This window comes from Centrocercus urophasianus, unplaced genomic scaffold (genome assembly GCF_019232065.1).
Source record: "Centrocercus urophasianus isolate 14NV4802_14NV808 unplaced genomic scaffold, USGS_Curo_1.0 seq_86, whole genome shotgun sequence".
NCBI lineage: Eukaryota > Metazoa > Chordata > Aves > Galliformes > Phasianidae > Centrocercus > Centrocercus urophasianus.
In genome coordinates, this window is record NW_024885488.1 from 27,774 (window position 1) to 53,109 (window position 25,336).

At 52.8% G+C, this 25,336-nt stretch overlaps 1 protein-coding gene across 1 annotated transcript; it reads right to left on the bottom strand.

Moving 5' to 3' along the window:
- Window positions 1-233: 233 nt before the first annotated feature.
- Window positions 234-24,904, bottom strand: USP48 (ubiquitin specific peptidase 48). Its single transcript, XM_042838603.1, has 27 exons — window positions 24,762-24,904; window positions 24,132-24,252; window positions 23,823-23,952; window positions 22,502-22,629; window positions 20,998-21,122; window positions 19,961-20,069; window positions 18,594-18,727; window positions 18,279-18,361; window positions 17,830-18,009; window positions 15,646-15,771; window positions 13,598-13,747; window positions 11,312-11,512; window positions 9,948-10,062; window positions 9,683-9,813; window positions 8,311-8,382; window positions 6,816-6,940; window positions 6,539-6,661; window positions 5,880-5,941; window positions 5,298-5,408; window positions 4,570-4,697; window positions 4,279-4,385; window positions 2,905-3,009; window positions 2,175-2,330; window positions 1,790-1,915; window positions 1,580-1,628; window positions 1,280-1,306; window positions 234-1,180 (listed from the first exon to the last, which is right to left on the bottom strand). The coding sequence occupies exons 1-27, from the start codon at window positions 24,902-24,904 to the stop codon at window positions 1,158-1,160; spliced, it is 3,090 nt and encodes a 1,029-aa protein (XP_042694537.1). The 3' UTR covers window positions 234-1,157.
- Between the last annotated feature and the right edge of the window lie 432 nt (window positions 24,905-25,336).

Here is a 25,336-nt window from a genome sequence, read left to right on the forward strand (position 1 = left end):
ACCAAGGGCTCAGCCCCACAGCTGCCCAGGCTGGAGGCATGCAGGGATGTGGGCAGCTCTGTCCCACAGCACGAGCCAGCACTGCATCTGCTAGGGAAGGGCTGCCAAGCATCGCCTGGCCCAGGGCATGGGAGCACGTGGGCTGCACTCAAGGAAAGCAGTGGGTGCCAACAGCCAGGAAGGCTGCAGGCCCAGGGGAGAGCAGGGTGCCCAGAGCAGCGGCCACAAACCTCTGACAGAACGAGAGATGTCTAACTTTATTATGAAGATACCTCAACAGTGCCCCTTTTTTTTTTTTTTTTTTCTTTCCTCAGGTCTGGAAGTGGTAACACTGGCTCCTGCTACAAACACGCAACTGGGGAGAGGGAGAGATCCTTTCTGGGAGCTGGAGATTTAAAAAAATTAATTAGTGCATTCCTGAAAACAAGAACAGAGGGAAAACCTCTCGCCAGGGCCCACGCAGCCCTGATGGGTCCGAAGCGAGGGGCAGAGGGCTCCCGGCAGTAACGAACCAGAGAAAGATGTTATCAAAAGTCATTAAAACAGCCCACGTTTCTAAAAACACAGTTCACAGAGAGAGAGACCGTGCGGTTACTCGGAGCGGTCGCGCCTGGAAGTGAAGCTGCGAAGGCGAGCGGTGCGGTGTGGGCAGCCCGGCCCTGGGAGCGCAGGGCTCACACTGCAGGGAAATGGATGAAGACATTCCTCACAACGAACAATTTCTTTACTTTCATGCTGTACTGAAAGAGGAATAGCGGATCAAAGAGGGGATTATCTGGAAGCAGGTTACGCCTCAAGAGTTACCGGAGAATGGATGGAGCTGGTTTTGATCGACCGCATCACAACTCCTCTGGGACAGACGAGGCCCCCGCCTCCCCTGCAAACATCTGCCCGAACCTGGCACACGCTGCCTCTGCTGCTACACTTTCCAACCCTACTGTTGCTTTATTAAATATAAAATGGGGAACGTTCTCTTGAAGTCAGAATGTCCTTCAGTGCAATCTGCTTTGACATAAGGCATTTTGGGGGCAGTCATTTCAGAATGGGATTCTGCCTTCTGGAAGAGTCAAGAGTTGAGTCCCGTATCCACCTTCTCTCTAAATGCCCTACCATGTCAAATCCTCTTCTCTTCTGGTCTGCCAGTGCTTGTAAAGCCATCAGTGTCCGAGTAAGCCAGTCCCTGGGAGCAAGGAGACAACCAGCCGACAGTTACAGCGCTGGCGAGGCGGAGCTGAAGTCAGCATGGGCTTCAGTAAAAGGGGAGGGGGAAGACTCTCACCTTTAAATCCTTCTTCAGGCGTACAAACTGGGGATGGGAAGAGAGAGACATCATATTAGAAGTCTCCTGACAGTCACTTCTAAAAGGATCCTTTGTGTGAGCGCAGCGCGCTGCGGCACTCAGCTGCACCTCCAGCCAACAGCCACAGGAAAGCTTCAACATCTCAATTTTCCCCTCACGTTTCAACCCAAAGCCAACACAGCCCTACACAGCCGCCCGTCCCTGCCAGAAGCACAGCAGCAAGGCAGCCTCCCAAATCCCAGACCTCCCCCCCAAGCACACAGGGCTGCCCTCCCTCACCTTGCATCACATCGTCCATTGCCTCATAATCCGCAATTGGCTCATCAGCCTGAAAGCAAAGAGAACAGTTAGCGAGCGCCCGGCAGAGTGCATGGGGTCACGCTCCTTAAGGAGGCTCTTCTTCCCCAAAAAGCTGCAAGGGAAGAGCCCAGCAAAGCAGCTCAGCTCTCTGCTTTCCTTCCTCCCAGAGCCGCGCTGCTCCGGCCTTACCTTGAGCAGGATGACGGACTCGGGGATGATGCCCAGGCTGCCAAGCGTCGCTGTGTCGTCGCTCAGGATCTTCCCATTGATGGACAAGTTCTGGTCGAAGGGAGCAACTGAAAATGCATGCATGATCTGTGCCAACACAATGAGACACGCTGGTTTTGTGCGGAGGAAAAAACATACTGCTGAGCTGCACAAAAAGACCGCATGCAGCGCGCACACACAGACACACACACAGACACTGCACACAGACACTGCACACAGACACACATTGCCGCCGCTGGGGACTCAAACTCTTCCCTCCATCTCCTCCCAGCTGCGGTCTCCTGACTATTAACCTCATGGGTTTTTTATTCCAGAAGACACATTTCTTGCAGCAAGTCCGCCTTACCTGTATTTTCAGCTCTTTCAATGTTTGGTTAGCAGAAACGAGCAGTGCTTTCTCCCCCCTGACCTTCCGGTGCCGGGTGCTCCGCCGGATGCCCTGCTTTTGGTAGGAGACGTAGCTCTGGTGTGAAAGCTTCTGGCGCTTCGCACCACCGTTGCTCTGAAAGAGAGCCAGGCATGAGGAGCTCAACCGTGGGCACTGCACAGCTCACAGCTCCCTCCCAGGCTGCAGCACTGCCCCGGGGGAGCACTGACACATGCAGCACCACCAGGAGAGTAGGAAGACCAAAGAAACTTCAACTTCTGCTCCTAGCACCAGCACTGAGCTTATCCTGATGTCGCAGTGATCCCTCCTCTGCACCGTGGTGTCACCTGCACTGTGATACAGCACCGGCAGTGCCCTGGTGCCAGGAGGCACAGCCCCCATTGTCCTTTCATTTGGGACGTAGCATCAGAAATAAGAGGATTCGGGGTGACCCAAACATCAAGTGGGCAGGTCTCTCAGCAGAGGCTTTTGACTTAGCTGGCTTTAAAACCAAAGAGTGCAGGCACAAAACCAGCCCCAGCAATGCAAATGGAGACAAAATGTGTGGTATGACCGCCAGGATGGGACACGTGGGCACTGCTGCTTTCCCTCTGCCCCGTAAGATGCAAACAGAGGAGAGCTGTTCCATCACACTGATTCAAAGAGGCTGGTGCAGAACAGAGGAACCTCGCAGTGTTTTGATCTCTACCTGGTTAAAATCTGGGTCTTGCTCCCCCTCTGGCTTGTTTTCCTCCCTTTCCTCTTCAGCTTCTGAGCTGCTCACGTTCAGCTCCGGAGCAGCATCCTTCATTACCTGAAGTCATAAAAATCATTCTCCATAACCCAGACTGTCACATCATGGCAAACAGCTTTCAAGACTTCAAGGATGCCACCTTGATCAAATGAATCGAGCTAGAGAAACCCAGAGATCTGCTCCACGTGCTCAGGGAACACTCTCCCCCCAGCTGCACTGAGCCATAGGGACCAGGCCTGGGAGAAGATGCAGCTCTGGAGCTGCTCTGTTGGACTGCAGCTGCTGGTGGGCAAGCAAACCCCACCGCGGGGACATCCTGCTTCCTGCAGCTCCAGACCTCTCCAGGCAAAGGGAACGTCTCTGGGGGCCTGCACTGATTTCTTTCCCATTAGCTGGCTGCTCCTCCACTCAACTAAGTGTATTATGAAAGCCCTAACCCTGAGAAAGGAGTATTATCTGTAAATTATACACTTATCCATCCCTGCAGCAGCCCGAAAGAGGCACTCACCGCTGTTATTTATGGGTCTGCAGTTTGTAAGTAAAATGAAATCTAAATAATTGACACCAACGTACAGAACGCAACACCCTGTTCACCTCCCGCAGGCTGCACGGCTCTGCTGGGCGCTGCACGGCCACGCTCTGCCTGCAGTCTGCAGGGAGCCCAGCTGCGCTCTGCACCCCAGCTGTCCAACAGCTCCCTTCCCCATCCAGGTCTCTGAAGTTCAAGATTGCAACTCCCAGCTGTCCGGCACCAACTGCAGCATCCCCAGAGCCTTCTGGATTCCAGCAGTGCTGCCCTATGCTGACTGCTGACTGCACGGGGCCGTGGCTTCCCGCTGGGAAACGCTCCCTGACTGTGAGGCAGAGCTGGCAGGAGGGGAGCAGTGGTTCTGAGCACTGTTGTGGGCACTGCCCCACCAACGAGGGATCAGCGTGCCAGCTCTCACCCCCTCTTGCCAGCCCCAGCTGCCGGGTGAAGAATAGCAGCCTGTTCTCACAGCCCTGTCCAGCACCACGACAAAAAGCCCTCCTCCACACTGGAGCCAAGCACCGCGCTGGGATTCAGCCCCTAGGCAGGCTGCAAAGCCACAACAGTGGCTCCAGACCACATTCTGTGCTCCGCTCTGACAGCTTAGTTGCAGATCTCTGGGTTCCACCTCATCCCTCAGAACACGGCTGGGAGGGAGAAAGAAATCAGCAGAAGCCTGTGAGCTGCCTTGCCCTGCCTGCAGACAGCCACTCGTCTGGCCACGTGGGTTCACAGTTGGGGCAGCTTCTGAACAGTGAAATGGTGCTGGGATGAGGGAGGGCCGAAGGAGAGCTCCGTACCTTTTTATTATCCACCACTTTATGGATGTAGATGGTCGCTTGGGTGTACTCGCGTAAGTCCCGCTGCTGCTGGCACAACAGCCCTTCTCTGCACTCTGGACACAGTTCTGGGGAGGCACAAAGGAAAAGGCATTTAATTGCTTCAGCTCCTTGGAGACAGCAAGCACTGCACCTGCCCGGCGCTGTTCCTCACCAACCCACAGCGCAGCTCAGCAGGATCCACAGGGATCTGCCCAAGCAGGGCCGGGTCCCGCAGCACCGCGGAGCAACGCGGCAGGAAAGCTCACTCACGGGGCTCGGAGCTGTACAGCGCGCTCTCGGGCTCCCCGGCTACTCGTGTGCGGGTGATTTTGATGACGTGATCCACCACAAAGATCTTTTGAATCCTCTCCCACTCGCTGGGCCATATTAGAGCTATACTGTGCAAAGAAACGAGAACGTGCTTTATGACATGGGAACGCCGAGCCCAGAACAGCCTCCCCTCTTCCTCCCAGTCTGCTACTGCGAGAGCAGCAGAACCCGTCTGCAGCCCCAGCGTGCCCAAGGTAACGGAGGCACAGCAGCGTGTCCTTAGTGACGCTGCTGAGCTCCAGCCATGCCCAGCATGGCCAGAGGGAGGAGGAGAGAAGTGGAAGGTCTGCTGCTGTTAGTTCTGCCTCGCTGCAGAAGCAAGGCTGCGGAGCATTAACTCCAGCCCAGTGCCCGGCGCTCCGGGGGCAAGTCTCAGGGAAAGCAAAGCTTCAGCAGCTAGATGTTGCTACGCCCCAGTCAGGCTCCGGGTAGGCTATTGTTAGGAACTAGCCAAGCTTAAGTAAGCTCTTTTTTCCTGAGCCAGCATCCTTGGACAATTTGGGTCTCACCCTGCATGGAAATTCATAGTGAGATATGCCTGAGGAAGCAGCTGCGCTCCCTTTGTTTGGGGGGGAGCGCGTGCTCCTGGGTCGCCACAGCTCAGTGAGCTTTGGGAAGCTCCCCGGGGCTCTCAGGGCAAGGCAGAGGTGAGAGGAGAAGGAACTCACAGCTTGGAGTCTTCTTTGGTCATGGAAGCATAGGTGAACATGAGGCCCCCGTGGGGGCAGAGCAGAGCACTGTTCCCCAGCGAGGAAACGGGGCTGCACCGCGTCGGCCTCCTGCTCGGGCAAAGGGAAATGGGGGAAGTTATGGCACAGAGAGCAAGAAAGCACAAGTCTGCAGGCAGCAAGAAAAGGAAATCGCAGATGGGTATGTGCGGGTGACATTCCAATGGGGAATGTGACACTGCCACCGACACGGCATCAGAGCTGTGCTCCTGAGCACTGCAAAACTGCGCTCCTGTCCCGCACAGCCCGCACCACACGCAGCCCATGGCAACGGTGACCTCTGCCTGGGATACAGCTCCAGGCAGATGAAAAAACTAATCAGGTTACTATCTAATCTGACCATCTGGTTAAGGCATGGTAAACAAGGAAATTCAGATTCTTGCAGTGTATTACAATTGCTGCAAGTGCAGGGTCCAAGTCCTTCCAAACCAGCTTCCTTGTTTCTACGCACGCAGCTCTGGGCAACACCAACTCAAAGCCCCAAAACCAAACAGAAAGTACCAAAGTGCTCAGCCCAGTTACCTGACAAATTTCCTCCATTCTTCTACGAAGAACTGTGAAACAATATACAGCTCGTCTGTCTCCTGGAAGGGAAAAAAACCCCACGGCCTTCTATTGTTAACCCAACAATAGAGAGGCAATGACTGTTCAGCTTTTTCTGCAGCGCTCATTCTCTTTGAGACCTCAGCATTTTTACCATGACAACTCCATCCAAGCGCGCTGAGAAAGCCAAGTAAAATAATTTGAGATCAAGTACCGAGCACTTACATTACTAATCTTGTGTTTATTACAAAGTTAATTTAGCTTCAGATCCAATTACCTGTAATTCATAGCAGGAAACGGCCATTTCCCCAGAGCAGCTCTCTGGCACTGGGGTTCCTTTGGCTGAGTACCACTCCTCGGACTGGGGGGCACTGAAGCAGATCCCTCTGTGCACCCCGAGCATGGGGTGACACCACCCCACCTGCCCCCACTTTCTGAACACTATCAGTAGGGCTGCACTGCGTCGGTACTTCCAGGGATGGATGTAACCATCAAGAAATGCCACTCCGCTTATCTGACTCCAGGCCAGAGACAGCTGGGTGGCACACGAGGACTCCCGTGTTCCAAAGGCAGGGCTCGGCGCCAGAGCAGCTCAGCAGGGGTAGAGCTTCCACCCAAAACCTCCCCCTGGCCCCTACCTGCGGCCAGCTGCCCAGGCAAGGCCGGCATTTGTCGTGGAACAAGTTCTGGAGGGACGTCTTCTGCTCACTGGCCATCATCTTGTGCAGTGCTTTATTTTCTTCTCCTTCGCGCTCCAAAATCTGCACAAAACAGGTTGGTGCTTCAGTTCCTAGCAGCTATTCACAGGTGACATTGTTTTTCCCCACTGTACTGGAGAACGTCAAAGAGGAAACCAGAAACATGGCCACGTATTTACAGCCAGCGGAGGGGCTGTGTTGTCTGCTATTCAGATACCTTGCATTGGGAACAGTACTCTTTGTTATTTGGGAACTCAGGGGCCTTTGGGAAATATTGCTTGAGCTTCTTCCAGGCTTCCTTCGACACCACCCTCCTCTCGTTCTCGGATATGCACAGGTCACCTGCAGGGAGACAGGCAAGAGAAGGGCTTTGCCCCACCGTGCTCAGCGACCGAACCAGATTGAGGAGATTAGTGGGTATCAGCGTGGGGGAAGGCATTCGTGTCAGCAAAAAGAGCCCAACTAATACACAGTCACCTTCAACTTCTTTATCGTTTCTCTGCTCTGACGGCCAAAAAGCCTGAATTCACATTTAGGTTTCAGAGCCTCAAGCAGTGGATAAATAGAGACCACAGGGAGGGGAGATGCCTGGAGAACCAAGGACTGCAATGGGCTGCTGCTCTCTGACCATGGCTATAGAGCTGTGATGTCAGGGCGACTCTGTTTTGCAGGCTGCAGACAAACCCATGCTCTGTGCGACAGGAGCCAAGTGCTTCCTGCACCCTCAGCAAACACAATCACTGCTGCGTAACCTCAGCTGCCCCATGCATCACAAAAACCAGCAATTAATTAAGGCCCAATTACCCAAACTACACCTCAGCCCATACACTGTGGAGGAACATCTGAAGTACACAGATGTGGGAGGGCTGTTCTCCACGAGGAGCCAAAGCTTACCTCCAGCAGGTGAAACACAGCCTGCCAGGAGCCCCTGTGCTCCATATGGCCCAAAGCATCGGATCAGCGGGCAGCTGAGCAGCACAACACTGCCACAGCCCTAGCAGCCTGCTTCCATGCTGCATGCCTGCATTAAGTGCTCCTGTTTGCCAGCAGCAACTTTGCTGCACTGGGAACTACGCTCTCTGAAAAGCGGGTGCTGCGGGTAGCACCGTGACAAGGTGTTCAAATGCCATTAACCTACAGCCTTGATGAGCCCTAACGACAGGAGGTGTGCTGCTAATTGATGGACGCCTGCCAACAGGAGCCTCCAGCAGAACACAAGCAGGTCGGGCACGAAGTGAGGCCCAAACACTTTGCTTGGCCAACCAAGCAAAGCACCAAGCAAAACAGCCAACACCAGGTCACAGCCTGATGTAAGTGGACACCGAAGCACAGCAGGTGGGGGAATCAATTCGCCCCGGTGCCCCAGCTGCAAACAGAAACAGCAGTTTCTGCAGTTGTGGGTAAGTGCTCCTGGCCCAGCTTCTGACAAAGGGAGAACGATCTGATGCTGCCTGCTTTCTCCAGCATCTCCCCCTGCTCTCAGAGTAATGCTGCAGCCCCATGCAGCACCCACGTTCCCCCCGGAGGGGCCGGGCTGTGCTCGTGCCCTTTGCACCACTTGCTCCATGTTTTTAAATGTCAGGAAATGTGAAAATGAGAATAAAAATGCGCTTCTGTGGTAACTGCTCATGCTGGTCCCAGTCTAGGAAGTTAACATCTGGAGCAGTGGGCAACAACAGAAGTGTTCAGCTCCATCCCCCGCAGAGACTTACCATGTGGGCAAACAATGTCTTCATTAAAATTTAACTCTTCTTCCTCCTCTCTCTTCTCCTCATTTGCTTCATCTAATTAAAAAATAAAATAAAATAAAAATAAGAAGATTGCGCCATTTTTCTCTGAAAGAAAGGGGAAACGTTTGGGGGAAGAAGCCTGGTTTCCCTTCAGCAGTTCTCAGCCCAGGGGAAACCTGGGAAGCGTTATTCTGTTAATCTCCAACACATGGGCCTGTGTGCCTGCAGGCCAGGCTGCGTGGCACGTAGGAGTGCTTAGGAGTGCTTTGAAGTGCGTGGAGCACAAGAGCATCCTTTGTGAGATGACAAAGGGTGCATTTGTTCCAGCTGCAGCACCGCAGGGCTTTGCTGCTCAGAGCTAACCCCAACCTCTAGGTGAGAGCGGAGCATCACAGCCCGGTCCGCTCTGCTCCATGCTCTGATATCCAGCACGAGCATTGCTACACTGGAGTTTAGAACTGCTCTGCAGACAGAAGCATTGGCCATCAAATAGGAGCAACAGAAAAAACAGCAATGTAACAGTTTGCAGCAGTGTGACTAAGGAGCAAGCTGGCTTGTGAGCAGTTACAGTGGACTTCTGGGAGGTGCAGCCTGCTCTGAGATCAAGGTGACCCACGAAACAGGACGTGGGACAGCCCCTCAGCTGCTGACACGGGGAAGAGAAGTGCCCTTTTCTCAGTGGAGGCCACCAGCCCCAGCAGCAGCCTGCAGATAGCATCACTGCAGTATCTGATGCTCTCGGAGCCTTCCAGCGTGACATCAATGCAATTAGCTGATCGTCTCTACTTCCATTCAAATGAGCTCCTTGCCCTCTGTTATGAAAGGAAAAAAGCTCAAAGGGAACCCAATTTCTAAGGGTTTAGAGAACAGAAGGCAAATAAAAATCCCCCCACGTCATCACAAACATATGATACAGGGATAGAAGAGAATCCAATTCATGATATTTTTTTTCTAAACCGTGTTTTGCCAGTGCTGCTCCACCAGCTGTGCTGTTTCATCCGTAGGCCTTCGCAGTAAACATCCCCAGGATAATTTTCATGTTTCTTCCTCCCCTGCGCACTCTCATTCAGATAAAAGTAGATGAAAAGATCATGTGTCTGGGGTGGTAATCGTACACAGCTCTGTAAAGCTGCTCATTACCTCATCTTCTTCTCTGGGTACGAAGATCACCCAGCAGTTTTGAAGCTTATCAAATAAAAAGCTCCTGAAATTAGGGCCGTGTGATATCAAGCCACCCAAAGTGATTTCCCTCCCTGCTCATAAAAGGGAAGTCAAACAACACACAGAACACCTGACGTGTCTTTTGTTCAGGGGATCAGTCAGAGCTGGCGGAGCTCTACGGCAGCAGAACTACCTTTGTTTGGTGCATTTCCACTCAGCTTTCCATTGCTGTGCTCTGTGTCTTCGTCTTGCTCATTTAATTGCTCCAGAGCCAACTGACGCCAGCTCCGCAAGGACACCTTTCCAACCCAAAACCCATCGCTCCTGCGGGGAGACAGCAGCGTCAGCAATGCCAGTCACAGCCCAAATGGAAAAAGCTCGAGAAAAAACTACTTGGGCATTGATTAGCACAGCTAAAAACATCTCTGGCGACGTCAGAAGCACCAGGACTCACGTACCCCTTGACTGTTATCTTCAGCAAGTTGGTGACAGTTTTGTAGTCTTCATTTAGCTGGTTTTTCAGACGCAGGATTCGACACCTTTCTACCACACAGTCCTTGCAAAGTGCTTTGACTGGGATGGGGGAGAAAAAAAACACTGTGTTACACTGCAGCACAGGCAGCTGAGCATCTAGCTGGTTTGAGAGCTCACATGGAAGGCATGCACACCACGGTCACCCTGCATCACAACCTGAGGGGCGGCATGTAAGCAGGGGAACTGCCATGGCTCAACTCCTTTGCTGAGGTGCTGCCTGTTCCACCAGCTTGTTGGTACCAGAACGCAGAGAGCTGCGAGGGAGCTTGCACTGACACGTGGATGTGGGAGTCAGAAGGGGGGGCTGAGGTTTGCACCCCAAAGCTGTGTCACTGCTCTTCTGTGGCACAGAGGTGCCGTGCAGACACCTCCGAGGTGCCATCGTGGGATGAGAGGGCTCCCTGCCACCCAGCTCAGGGAACTCCTGCAAGCAACCAGCTAACAGCCCAGAAAAGCTCCAAACCTCCTGTGATACTGCGCAGAACCAGGAGCAGCCCTGCATATGGGCTTACTCCTCGGGATGGGAACAGGGGTCACACTCACATCCTTCCCTCTCCGTCATTCTCAATGAAGAAAATGCAGGTGATTTTCCAGCTGACTGAGAATGGCTGCCCTGTTTTCAGAAAGCCTGCCTGCATCATGGGATGTTCTGCTGGCTGCATTTCTTCCCTATAAGTGCCTAGCAGGAGCTGAGCTAATTTGGTCTCAGTGGGAGCTATTGAGCTCCTTTACAAAGGGAACCAAGCCTGGAGCTCGGTTCAGAGATGCCCAGGGACTGCAGAGCCAGCCCTGCCCACAAATCACACGCACGGCAGATGTGTGCAGCACCAGCATGTTCACTGACGGGTGTGTGCTCCCAGTGGGTGAGGCAGCCCAGGACTGGCTGGGGTGGGTGGGGGTGAGGGGACAGATTTTCTTATCAGGCTTTAAAAAACATTTCGAAGAGTCTGGGGTTGACACATGCAAGTTATGCTATTTCAGAGAATTCACTTTGTTGCTTTCTCAGGAATTCCTCTGTGCACAGCTCTCCCAGGGCAGAGCAGGATTCAGGCCTGAAACCAGCCCTGCAATCAGACTAACTGTATTTATTTGGACGCTAACATAATTGAGTGATTAAAAAAAAAACAAAAAAACAAAAAAACAAAAAAACAACATGAAGCACTCGGAAATGGCAGCACAGAAATAAAGTTATGGTAATAAAAGATGGCCCAGCGAGGCGCCGGGCCCAGAACAAGGCTTGAGCACATGCTCAGACAGCAGGAGCAGGAGGGGGACCTGCAAGCCTCACCGTTCAGCCTGGGTCCCCCGCCGTATCTCCTATAGAAGAAGTCAGCCACGTACTCAGATATCCTCTTCATGATGCATATCTTGTCAGGATGCAGCTTCCCGTGCGAGCACAGGCAGGCTGTGTTGTCTATGGGTTTGGGAGGGGTGGACTTATCCAGCCACTTCTGCAGCCATTCCAGAGAGATGAAGTCGTACGGGGAACCTGGTAGAGAAAAACAAGGAGAGAAACAAGCCCATGCGTGTCAGCCACACAGCAGATGGCATTCTGTAATCACTCTGATATCCAACGGCACCTTCACAACCAAACGTGGCAGCTCCATCTCCGTGGGACAAGTTGGCAAACACGTGCCGCAGCTCCCGCCCAGCCCCACGGGCTGCTCTACCACTCTGGCCCAGGCAGACAAGGAGATTTACAGTGCAAACGGTAACCTGGTCCGTTTTTTTTTTAAATCCAAACAACTTCTTTTTGTTCTTGAAGCTGAGCAGCAGGCTCGCTCCTGTCTGCTCAAGGGGAAGCACAGAGCCAGGGTTCGGGTGAGTGGTGGGTCAGATCGGTACAAGCTGTGAGATGGCTTCGTATGACAACCCTGCACCTCCACCCCACGACCCACAGCGATGCACACACCCACAGAACACATATGGTTACACTGAGAGAAGGAGTGGTGCATTGTGAAGCTGCTTGCTGAGGCTACGCATGCATGGCCAAGCGGCTCATCTCAGTGCTTCTGCCCATTTCAGATTAACACACATCCATCATTTCACACCTAGGAGCAACAGAGAAGCTCCAGCAAAATACTCAGCCCCCAAACTTGCACTGGGGCTTTGCGAGGCCTGGAGTCAAACCCTCTCTCCTGCAGGATCCAGCAGCAGTGTTTCCATCTTACGCAATGCTGCCAAGCTGTACAGCTGTGACCTCTGGAGAATTGCAGCACTGTCAGAAAGGCTTTGCTAGTTAGGGATGAAAGCCGCCTCCCCCAGAAAGGACGGGCTTTTCTTTTTCCTGAGACAGGCTTTACAAAGCTGGCGGAAAATGTGTCTGCACAGCTGCAGGGAGAAGCAGAGCTCCTGAGGGACGGGCCTGCAGCAGCTCTGAGCAGCACTGCCCCACTCAGGCTGTGACAGCAGTGAGGGCAGCGCTGTCCCCAGGGCAGCACCTTAAAGCAGGAGCAGAGGAGCTGAGATTTATTCCTTTATCATGGTAGGATTGTCAAGAGCGAGCTATTCTGTTGCTGCTGAAGGGGATAAAAATGCACCAGGGCTGTGCTTGTTGCTCCTTTCTAATGGTGACTCATGGCATATTCATACCTCCATCACGACCATGCACCGCAGCTTTGATTTATGGGTGACATTTTAACACCCCTCAGCCTTGCAGCTGAGCTGTGACACCCCCTGGTTTGTGAATTTTGCTCCAGTGTTCCCAGCCTGGGCTCACAGACCAAGCAGGCACACATGCAGGGAAGAGGTTTAAGTCCTCAGCCAAAGGCTGCTGCTCAGCTTCTTAAATCTTGCTGCTGGTTCTGAGCATGGAGCAAGCTAAAAGCTAGAAACAATGCAAACTGTCTAACGGGCCATGCAAACATCTGGAAGTCTTTAATTCCAGTTGCTGGGACTTTTTAGGAGATGTAGAGTGAAGGGAATCTCCCCACGCTGGGCAGACAGCGAGCTCCTGTATGCTTGCTTTGAAAAAGGTGGGAGAGAAAGGCAGCAGGGGATAAGGATCCTGGTGGTCAGACATGCTAAGGCAACAAGATGCAGGGAGCAGGAGGAAAGGATTAACCTCAGTCACTCATCAGGCAGGCTACGAAGCTCAGGAACGCAGCTTCGAAGCCTCAGCAATGATAAATCCAATCATTTTCTGCTGGAGGCCAACTGTACCTGCAGGTTAATTTAGACCAACAGCACTGCAGCTTGACGTGAGTTGGCAATCGGAGACTGGGCAGTTATTCTGCCTCGATGCCACTGAGCTCTTAACGAGACGAGCTGCTCACCGGGCAGAAGCAAGCAGTCACAATGCATGGAAGCACACAGGAGACTGACAGGAATGGAGCAAGAAGGGAATTAGCAATGCCAAAGGCCATTAGAATGAGCAAAAAGAGAGAAAAATAGGTTAAGGCAGATAAGCAAATGAAGGGAAGCAAATCCAAGCATGCACACAGCAACAACAGGCAGTGATCGCCTTCCTCGCCCAGAGGGCCGCAGCCACAGGGCCGGGCTGCAGGTTAGTTACACAACATCACTAATCTTAGCAAAGGGCTACTAGAAGAGACTACCACAATGTCTTACAGACCAGCTTCAGCAGGTAACCTTTGGTAGAGCTCCTTCACCTCTTCGTGCTTGATTTTGCCCCTGGCCACGCTCTGTTTGCGCATCTCGGCCATTTCGCTGCACCACTCCTCAAACTTGCAGTTGTCACGTTCCACCAGTTCCTGCAGGAAAGCTGTGGGGAAAGGGAAAAAGAAAAAGCCACCTCTCACCTCGGGGAGAAATGCAGTGATGGTCACTGGCCCCACAGTCAGTTATTAGGGACAACAACTAAGCCCAAGAATCCCCCCCCGTGGCTACCGACATATCAGGTCGTTCTGGAAGCAAAACACACTGACACTGCCCTTCCCAATACTTATGGCAGTAGATGATCAAACGCTGCCGTCCCGCAGGATACAAGGCACCCAACAGAATCATTTACCCAGGGCCGTGCAGGGAAGCAATGCTTTCTGTGCTGCAGAAACCTCTGCCTGCCGAGCAGCCAACGCCGAGCGCTGGCAGCCGTGTGAAGTGCAGAGGCTGTGAATGCTGTGGAAGGACAGAGCGGCCCCAGCGCTGCCTGCCTGCTGCCCAGCAGCTCCTCCTGCTGCCAAAGAGCTGCTGCTCTCTGGGCAGAAATGAGGGCTCTTTGTCCCACAGGTGCACCTGCAGGCCCTGTGCTGCAAACAAGGGCACAAAGCCCTGATGAGACCAGAGATATGCAGGGCAGATCCTCCCCTTGCCGCAGAGGTGGAGGTAATGGGAACTTTTGCTGTCATCGATGGAAAAAAAAACTTGGAGTGGAGAAAAATAAAGCACTTCCCTTGCAATGCTGGCCTGGCAAACGGGTGCTGTGTGGCTTATCTGAAGGCTTTTCCTATTTAGATGTACTTTGAAAAGCTAAAATGTTTCAGAACAGTGAATGCCTGCGCAGCCAGAGAGTGCAGCACCCACCTTGGGAAAACACACAGCACCACGAACCAGCAGCCAGACCCGCCTGCCCTCAGGTCAGCACTGGGGAGCCAAGCTGCACTTCTCTGCTGTGCTGGAAGAGCCGTTTTTAACGGCATCAAAGCAACATGCCTGGAATTTGCAGTTGCATGAAGCCTCTCCAAAACCACCAGGCTTGACGGCTGCCCTTTGCTCCATGTACCTGGCACGCCTCCATGTGAAACAAAGGCAACCACAGGGCTGCTCAGGAATTCAGAGCTGGGTGGGGAAGTTTTGCCGAGTATTGTTTTGGGCAGAGGGGTGGGAGGGAAGGGAGCCTAAGAGAGCTCAGCAAAGAGGCTGAAAGGCCGATGGGAGGCACAAACCAGCACTGAGCTGCAAGGCCTGGAGGGTGGGCTTTGAGGTTGAAATGGTGGGGGGGAGGAGGGCTGAAAAGCTTTGGTGCTGTGAGATCGGGGGGGGGGGTCCTGGAGGGTTGGAGAAAGCTGTACAGCTCACCCCCACCACCGGCCCCCAACCCTGCATTCAATGACAAGGAATGCTGACACACAGTTCGGCTCTGAGGGGAAGCAACACCTCCATCGGCCCTGCTCCACAGAAAAGGGAGAAGGAGCAGCACACTGCAGCCTCACCAGCACCAGGGGCCTAATTACCACCTCGGATCAAGTAGCACACAAACACAGAGCATCATTAAATCCACAGGGCAAACCTACAGGGATTTCTGCCACCCCCGGAAACTCCAAAACAAGATATGAGCGTGCTCACACAGCTCTTGCTGAAGGCTCGCAGCCTCTTGTTTTTATGCCATCTATCCTGAATTTGGCAGAGATTAAGCACTTGCAGAAGACACCAGCACTATTCCCCTCCAGCACAGCACGTCCCCCTCTGACAGTCAACCCGAGTGGGACATCCCCCCCTCCTCACCCCCTCCCAGAGGACAAGGCGTCCCCAGCAGGCCCCGAGGTGACATTATCAGGTTTACATGATCCAAGTGCTGGGGAAGTGCAAAGATTTTGCTCCACGTGATCCACATTGCGACAGCAATTTACTGTGCAGCACCAGACAGCAAATGTCCTTTGAGCACAACCCTGAGCACGGATGTGCTCCAGAAGAGGTGGAGAGGCAAGCAAGACTCTCCCTTACCTGGCACTTCCACCGTCAGTGAATTCTCCCAGATCTGCTGCCTGTACACCAGCATGTAAGCGTTGCATGAGCAGTGCGTCCCTTTCCCACATTTAGGTTTACGGGTCTGAGATTTTGAAGGCTCTGCTGTGGGACACAGAAGCAGAACACAGTGAACACACAAGCTTGCTCACGGGCTTCCCTTTAACAGGCCGAGCTGGCCACCTGGCTGGGCAACCCTCCTGCAGGCCTGGAGTCAGCCCAGACGTTAGCCCAAAGCAAGCCCAACTCCTTCCAGCGTTCCTGGAGGCAGGACAGTTAGAGGGACTAAATGAGGGCCCTGCTGTAAACCACCCTCCTCCAGAGAGGCTTTCTTCTCTCCCCAGCCCGGCCCTGCCAAGCCAAAAGCAGCTCTTGCACAAACATTCCTCCTCTGCCTCGTGTTGTTAGTGCTGGTGTCCTGACACCAAAGAACAGGGGTCACATCCTCAGGGAAGAGAATCTACTTGCACAGAACTGTGGATGTAAAAACAACACAGGGACAGTTCTGCTGGGCAGCTCTGGTGAGGCGAACAGCCGTGGAAATGCTCATCTCAGAGCAGCTGTCGTATGATGCAAGCTCGTGTTGCAAGAGCAACTGCTTCCAGACTGCCAGGCATGGACAGCAAACTTGTCTACAGCTGCAGAGTCAAAATTCACAAACAAACATACTAAGCAAACATACTAAAAAATCCCAACCCTCTGTAGGTCAAACCATAAACTAAATATTGAAATAGTTTTTAGGAAGTGTCGTTTTGTTTCTCTCCCAAATCCTGGAGAAAAATTACAAGCATCTTCCACCATCCAGGGGACTTCCAAGATGGTCTTTATTTTGCATTTTCTTCAAATATGTTGAGTTGTTCCCATCAGCAAGGCCTGGCCTCAGGACTTTCCCTACAACAGACCTCTGCTTTTCATTGCCAACCTCTTCCTGCTGCTGCATGCATTTGTAATGAAGACAGCAACTCTCAAATTCCAGTTTTGCTTGGAGTAGGCAACTAAAATCAGTACTTTCCTATTTTGCTTAACATTTGGTGAGAATGTTAAGGCTTCCAACCTGACGGGGTTTCCAGGCATGCTTTATTTCCACCCAAGCAGCCCTGTTCTTCAGCAAGAACACTTTCTTGCAGTTAAGTACCCTTTAGAGGCTCAAGGCCACAGCAGTCCATCTGCATCTTATTTTGCTCCTCTGGGCAACTTGGGAGGTTAAAGAAAAAAGGCTGAGAACATTTTATTTCCTCTCAGGGCTCATTTTCCTCCCTTACACCACTAGATGTCTAGCCAGCTTCACAATTTGGTTGAGAGCACAGGGCAGTCAAACATTAACAGGATGACAAAGCTGCTCTGGTGGCAGCCTGCACTGACGCACACCCTGATGAAATGCAAGAAGGTGTTTATTAGCAAGAGAGCTGAAAATAAAGTGGCGTCCTGCAGGTGTTGCATAGGCAAGAGGAGAGGCAGGCTAGCATCCCACGGCTGCACTCAGGCTTTGGACACAAACGTCTTCATTAAGCTGTTGTTTAAGGATGCTTTAAAAAAAAGGCAGTGTTTCACCAAGTCCAATGACTGGTGCTGGAAATGCAGCACAACAGAAGCACCCAGGTGGAAGAGTGTTTTGGGAATGGGTTACTGGCTCTGTAAGAGGACACCAGCAGGAGGCGAGGTGACAGCAGCACAAGGAAAAGCAAAAAGCACAAACTGAAAAAGGCTATCTTGGATTTTTTGGACCGAGATTGGTCTGAACTCTCTGCCGCCTCCTAATACAGCCAAAGATTAAAACAACGCCGTGGAAATGAAAACAGCGCGTTAAGGAAACTGACAACCGTGCTGTTATCTGCTCCTGAGCCTCCTCCTGCACGCTGGCCAAGGAAGCAGCTGCTCCACCCCGATAGCAGCACAACTTATCAGCGTGTTATCTGCACGTTATGTGGCAGCAAGAGAAATACTAGAGGAAAGGGAATGATCACGAGGCACGCGTAAACACTCGCACGGGGCTGCAGTGAAGATCTGGCAGCAATTAACAGAATTGCCATTTCACACCTTACTGCTAAGATGTGACAGCATGTGTAGGAGCACTTTTGTTTTTAGGAGCATCAGGGCCTTCACGTATTCAGCCTCCGTGAAAAGAGTTATTTTAAAAGGGCACTCACAACTCAAAGATTTTACCTAGATCTTCCTCAATCCCCAGCTGTAGTTTCTTGCCCTCCATCTTCTCAGTGTCTTCGTCGTTGAATTTGTACCACTCTCCTGTCTGTGGGTCCTTCACGTGGGCGATGTAGTGCCCTGAGTATGCACTCACACCTCGGTGTATGAGAACAGCACTCAGTTCATATACATAAGCACCACCTGGAAGGGAAACAGTGGTTATTTAGCTCCTGCTTTCTTCCCCAGCACTTCAGCTTTCTGCAGGGTAGCATGCAAAGGCTGCACCTAGCTGCCCAAGCCCTCTTCACATTGCTAGTTAGAACTCCTGCAACCTGCCCAGCTAGGCACAGGCAGCTGCTGCTCAGGCTTCCAACAGCTCTGGACAAACTCCCCAGCTATGAGCAGATTCAGACAAGATCCCCTCTCGTTTGTTGAGAGGTAACTGCCAATTACCACAGCGTGCTACTCACTTTGTTGTTCCATAAAAGGCTTCATGTCGAGCAGCTCAGAGAAGCCAATGTAGGTGTTCAGCTTTTTCTTATGGCCAGTTTGTCTGTGCAAAGGCAAATGGCCAAGCTTCAGTTCAGGGGACAGCAATAACAGTTCACATCTCACAGTAACTTTCCTCGAAGCCCACCGAGCATCCCAAGAGAAGCTCATGCACACACTCAATCCTCAACATCTCAAACCAATGCAGAAAGAGCAGAGCAGATGGCTTTCCAAAGGGCTTCCGAGCACCCAAGGCACTCCTGCTTTTACAGCACGCGCTCCAGAGGGAGGCTTACCTGTCAAACACGAACCGCATCAGCTGCAGGTTGAGTGTGCATGGAAGACTGAGCAGCCTGATCTTCCTTCTGGCATTCTGCTTACTCTGACACGTTTCACAAAAATAACGATTGTCTCCTTCTAATTTTTCTTCCTGACCGGGGGAGGGGGGGCAGAAAGAAAGATCTTGAGAACAGGTTACCCCTGCAGTCAGCCCCTCAACCCGAGCCACCCACGGGAGACTGGAAAGCACTGAAGTTATTTTAATCATTGAAGTCTCCACCCAGCCGCCTTCCAAAATAATCTACAGGTCGGAAATTTGCAATCCTCTGGGCTAATAAGGGCACTTAATAGCATAGTCATAGCAGACCTCTGTCACTTTAAATGTCAAGCCAGACCTCAGGCTGCTTACAAGGCTGCCAGGTTTGCTCTCCACTTGACCGAAGTGCATCAAGTTGGTTTAATACCACTAGGGCTAAGGAGAAAGAAAACAAAGCAACTGCCCTTTTAGGAGATCATGCAGACCAAGTTAATGTACAGCCACATTCTAGCCTGGAAATCGCAGTCCTTTGGGGCCAGAAAAACACACATCAGCCAAAGTAAGGAGAGTCTGTGCCTGGACAGTGCCAGCGGCAGGATTAGGCCTGAGAACTGCAAATCCAACCGTGTCATTTGGAGGAGGACCACACAGATGGAAGCTCCCCGTGTCAGGGCAGCAGCACTGCTGCCTGCATGCAGCCACCCCTTCGTGTGCACACAGCGCTGTGGTTTTTGCCAGCACACCTGGAAGGAGCAGCGTCACACTGCAGGTCAGCTCTGCACCCAGGCCTCCAGCCTTTGCCAGGGCAGCAACTCCAGATTCCAGCAGATTTTCGAGTCAAAACAGAGCACTTGCAGCTGTTCCCTCAGCCACTCTGGGGCCTTGCTAGTATTTTTTGAGAGCTGTTTCAGAGCAGGGAATGCCTCCTGTTGCTATGCAGATGAGCACCGATATAGAAAACACAAAAAGCAGCCATTCTCCCGGTGCTATCCAAGACAAAGCACGCAGGCACTTTTGGTCAGACTTTTTTTTTTTTCCAGGGGCTTTTTCACAGCTTTCCTGGGAAGGCATTATGACTAAACACAGCTTCCGAAGTGCTTTAAGTGCTTTTTAAAGCTATTACAAGTGCACGTGCAGCAATCCCGCCCAGAGCTACTCCTCCCTCCCGTCTGGAGTGCATGACTGGGTCCTCTTTTTTGGATTCACAGAAAAGCATTTCCTTTTGCATTCATCTCCCCGAGTCAGCTCAGCTCCAGCAGCATACCGACCTGAGAAGCTGTTGGTTGATGGAGGGAACAGAAACACCTCACTGAGAACAGCACAGCTCACAAATCAACCAGCCCATACCTTAAGAAACTCTGTTAGGCAGTCTGTCAGCTGCTTGTGTCCTTGGATGTTTAACTCCAGCTCATAAAACTTAGACACGAGTCTGGATTCCCTGCCACACTGGTTGCAGCTAGAATAACAAGAAAACACAAATGCATGAGAAAAGTTCACCAGCTGATGAGTTGCAACTCCCCAGCCACCAGCAGCCCTCCCCCTGTAACTACGTAACAGCTACCGTGGCACATCACAACACTGCAGGACAGCGTGCAGGATAACAGTGTGGGAATCAAGTGTTGTTTCTGCATTAGAATTGTATAATGTTATTTTTGTTTTATGATCTCCGCTGTCGTGGTTCTTTCTGGGAGTCCTTCTACTTAGCCTGGGGAGGATCTCTAATATGTTTAGATTACTTATTGTATAGACCAACCTTCCCAGGAACGCACTCTCTGTATATATGCATATTTTGTTATACACACTGCAAGAATATCCTGCAGGAGAGCAAACAAGGGAACAAGCCATGGCATGCCCGAGGAAGCGCCTGACATTGGGAAGGCCTGACATCATTCCCCAGTGCTCTTTGTTTAACGATGATGACTTTAAAGAAAATCACCGTATCAATAGGACAAGGAGAGCACCGAGACATCTTCGATGATTACTGACTGGCACCAGATAAATAGCAATTGTAAATTCTTCTGGTAAGATTGTGAACCTGGAGTACCCAGCCATTGGGGAAACAGGGGAGGGGGAGGCAAAGGGGAGAAAACAGGGTATAAAGGCTGTCATGTTGTGTCCATAGGCGCGCTCCTACTTGTGGGACGCCCGCCATTGCAATCGCGAATAAATTTTGCTTTTATCAGAGATACCGTCCTGACAAAATTACTTGGATATTTCCAACAACAGCACCTACCAGTAAAACACGGAGCACCTGCTTACAACTCCAGAAGCCTCCTACACAGCATTTCAGCAGCTTACCTGCCTGCTCCAGCTGTCAGGAGGGAAATTTCCCCTCGTATCCTTCTCAAACGTTTAAATATTCCTCCCAAAGACCACATACTTACACCGTGACATAGACGTACTCCCCACAGAACTGTTTCTGAACAATGTTTTGAACATCTGGATTTTTTTGTTCGGATAAAGTATTTTCCAGCAGTGACATGAAAAGCTTGGAAAATTCCTGGGCATCCTGGAACAGAAAGCCGAGGTTTTAACAATACGCCATGGCACAAAGCGCAATCACTGCTAATTTACTGCAAATTAACAGAGCCCTACACACAGCCCGCGCCGAGACTCCGGCGTGCCCTGAATAGAAAGAGACCGGTTGGGAGAACTAAAGAAAAGAGGAATTTGCCTAAGAGGAGCACAAGGCTCCCAGCGTGAGAGCACAGCAGGAGCAAGGCTGGCTCTGGGCCAGCAGCTTGGGGTGGCTTTGACTTCTGCCCCGCTGCTCGCAGGGTTCTGGATGGAAAACAGCGGCTCGTTAACCACGTCAATCCCTTCGTGCTCCACCTGGCGTGCAGACATCAGCTCCTGCTGCCCAGCCATGGAGACGCGGCGTGCTGATCTGCCCTGCCAGATCACAGCAGCTCTGAAGGGGATGCAGGAGCAGCTTGCAGAGCACTGATCATCCCCTGCCCCAGCGTGGCTGGGTGGGAGTCAATCTCACCAGCCTGCCATTCCTGCAGAGCTTTCTGTCTTGTTAACGCTCATTAGTCAAAGCCTCAGCACACAATACGAGCTGCCTGCACCGAGCAACACGGGGAAAATAAAATTGAGAAGCTGTACTGTGGCTTTGCTCCCTTCCTCCTGCAAGGCCCAGGAGCTGCTCCACACCCCTTAGGGCAATCCTCTCCCCACAACACGCTGCCTTCTGTGCTGCCTCTTCCCTCCTCCAGAAAACAAGCTGGCTTTCACCTCGCCCGCCCAGCCCTCAGCTCTCCTCTCAGTGCTGAGCCTGCTGTGGTCCCACAGCTCCTCTCTCTGGTTCCTACTACTGTCACAACGGCACGTGGCACTTGGCCGGCCTTTAATCACTGGTCACTAACGACCACTTCCTTCCCAAGGACGAGGAGCGACCTTCCCCTCCCTCATCCTCCCCAGGCATTGTATGCCGGCGCTCTGGCTCCGATTTCAGCTGTCCTCCCTTACTACTCAAAGCTCATTTGCAAGCTCTATCCTTCTCTTCAGCCCCCTTCAGTATCCGGAGCAGCCCCACACTGCACTCACCTCTCCCAAAAGCAAGTTCTCTGCTTACAGACTCGTGCAGGACCTCAGCCTCCCCGAGGAGTTCTGCAGTACAAAGCCCTTCCCAGTGCCTCTCACTCTGGGAAACGTGGTCCTGGCTCACTCCTCAGCAAGCTCAGTGTTCTGGAGCAGGTGCTAACGGTGCCAGTCCTCCTCCTACACCCACTCCAGGAAGGGCCTGAAGCACTTCTCCTCCCTTTGTGTTTGTACAAATGAGGCTGAACAGCAGACCCCAGCTCAGATATCGCTCAAATAACACCCAAAAAAGGGCAGTTTCACGCTTCCTTAGAGAAGGTAATTACAGGCAAGACTGAAGCCTACCTGCTGCTGGCCTGTATCCAAGCCCAGCGCTTTGACGAACCCAGAGGGATCGATGTAACGCCTGCTGCTGTTCTGCAGCAAGGCAAACAAGTACTGAAGATGCTCATAAACGGCCTGAGGCTCATAGTCTATTAAAAAAAAAAAAAAAAAAAACACAAACTGTACAAGTTAACTGTACAAAGAACAACTAAAAGAAAAAAAAAAAATCACACTTTAGTAGAGCTGTTTTAAACCATCATGAAATCTGATGTGGTTAATGTCAGCGATGACAGATTACTGTCCTGGCTTCAGCAGAGACAGAGTTCATCTTCTCCACAGTGTTTGGTACAATGTTATGTTTAGGAGAAAAACAACGCTGATAACATCCCAATGCTTTAGCTGTTGCTGAGCAGTGCTGCAGAGCCAAGGATGTTTCAGCTTTCCAGCTGCTCCTTCTGCCCTGCTAGCCAGGGGGCTGGAGAGCACGAGGTGCTGGGAGGGACAGAAGCAGGAGAGCTGACGTAAAGCAGCCAAAGGGATATTTCATGAAAAACGGCATCATGTGAAACCAGAAAACTGAGACTGGAGTGGCAGCCACAGCCACTGCTCCGGGCACCAGACAGCAGGTGGTAAGTAGCTGCCTCGTGCCCCGCTTGTTTTATAAACACTCAGTAAAATACCATCGCACTCATTTCCCTCTTCCTTTTCTGCTGTAGTAAAGAGTTCTTATCTCTACCCACAAGCTCTATTTTTTTCCTCCCAGTTCTTTCCTCCAACTCCGTGGGAGAAGAGGCAGTGAGCAAAGAGGTCGGAGCTGAGCTGCTGCTGGGTGCCCACACAGCACCAAGCCCCAGCACAGGCCAAACATCCCGCAGCGCCCAACGTGAGCTGTCAGAAAACAGCTGGAGCCAAACAGCAAGGTGCTGTTCACTGAGTACAGCAAAAGCGGGGTGGCTCAGAGCACACCTCCAGCACAGCACCATGCAGAAGGTGCAGCAGCACAGCCCCTCACATCCAGCACCTGAATCCTCGCCATCCATGGCACCAAGCACAGCTTTCTAACTAGAAATCCCAAGCGAGTTTTTAATCAAAACAGATCACTGTGATTTGAAAAAAATGATAAGGATGGTTTAGCTTCATTTGCTCCTAAAAGCTGAGTGAGGGACTTGAAGAGTCACAGAGATGGAACCAACAGCTGTAGCATTATACCACAAATGCACTCTCAAATTCTACATCACCAGGTTTTAGAAGAAAACGAGGAAGACCTCTTCACTCACAGCAAAATAAAAAAAAAAAATAAAATAAAAAAAAAAAAAGCCTACTGTGAAAAGTTTCTACTGACCTTTGTCTTTGGGCTCATTGCTGGAACACAAGTAGAGGGCTTGCCGGAACTCCAGATTAAGAAACCACATCTGCAAGAAGGTGTTCACATAGCACGTGGCGCCGAGGTTCTTTAAGCCCACAAATGCATTCTGGTGTGAGAAAGAAAGCAACAGTTATCATCTGCCACTGCCGAGAAGCAAGCAGAAATGCAGCAGTTGGGGTGGGAGCAGAGGAGGCACCACGCATCCCTCTAACAGCTGGGACAGATGTGACACAGAGGACACAGAGGTGCCCCCCGCCTCGTCCTGGGTCAGGATGCAGGCTGTACCTTCTTGCGGCGCTCGCAGTTGGGATCATCGATGTTGTGGAAGCTGTTCTCGTCAATCTCACCCAGCCAGACGTGCTCCCCGATGCCCACCAGGCAGTTGGGGTTCCCCCGGCAGTTCCTCCTGCAGGACCAGCACCAGGACCATCCGTCACCCACGGAAGGGACAGAGCCCCTCGTTTGGGAACTCGGGGGGGAAGGTGGGGACAGCAAGGGGGACTGGCAGCATCCCACACCTCCCCAAAACACAGGGCTGTGAGAGAACTGGGGAAGCCCACAGAGGGAGGATGGAAAGCGAGCCCCAGGGGCATGCTGAGAGCCGGAGGGAGCAAAAGGGGGGGGGGTGTGGGGGAGGGCAGGGAGTGGTGCGGGCCCCAACGAGCCCAGGCCGCATATCCGGGGACAGACAGAGAGAGGGACCCCCAAGCTCCGGGGATAACGCGGGAAAGCGCTCCGGGGAGCGCGGGGGGCAACGGGGGGAGCTGGGGGAGAACCACAGCCCTGAAGGTCCAGGAGCGGAGGAGCGCCGCTGCCACACAGCCCCGGGGGGAGGCGGAGAGCGGGGACCGCGGAAGGAGGCGGGGGAAGGAAGCGAGGCCCGGGGCCGGGAGCTCGGGCCGGACCCGCCCGTACCGGCAGGCGCCGCGCTGGCAGGGCTCCAGCCTGACGCGGTAGGCCGCTTCGACGTGCTCCTGCGTCACCGCCTCGGGAGGCACCGTCTCGGTCCAGCGCCAGGCCGCCTTCTCCAACTGCAGCCGCGGCGCCACCGGCGCCATCGCCCCCCCCGGCCCGACCCGGCCCCCCCGCCGCCGTCAGGACCGGTAACGGCGACGCGGTAACGCCCGTTGTGGCGCGAGTTGAAGACGTCACATCCTGCGCGACGCAGCTGGCGGGGCCTACTTCCGGCGGAGCCTGCTCCCGGCGAGGCCGCTGCCAGCCGCCATTACGCGACGCCGCGGCCGTCCTGCAGCGCTCGGGTCGGACCGGTTTGATCCCCGCGGCCGTCAGCTCCGCCCCGCGCCGTCTCACACACCGCCCTCAGGGCCCCGCAGCCGCCTCCATACCTCCTCGGACCCTATGCCCAACCTCCTCCGCAGCCCTGTATCCGTACCCCTCACACCTTCATATCCGCGTCCGGTCCCCCCGAGATCCTGCGTCCCACCCCTCCAGACCCCCTGTGCTCCTACATCCACTTGTCCCGGGTCCCC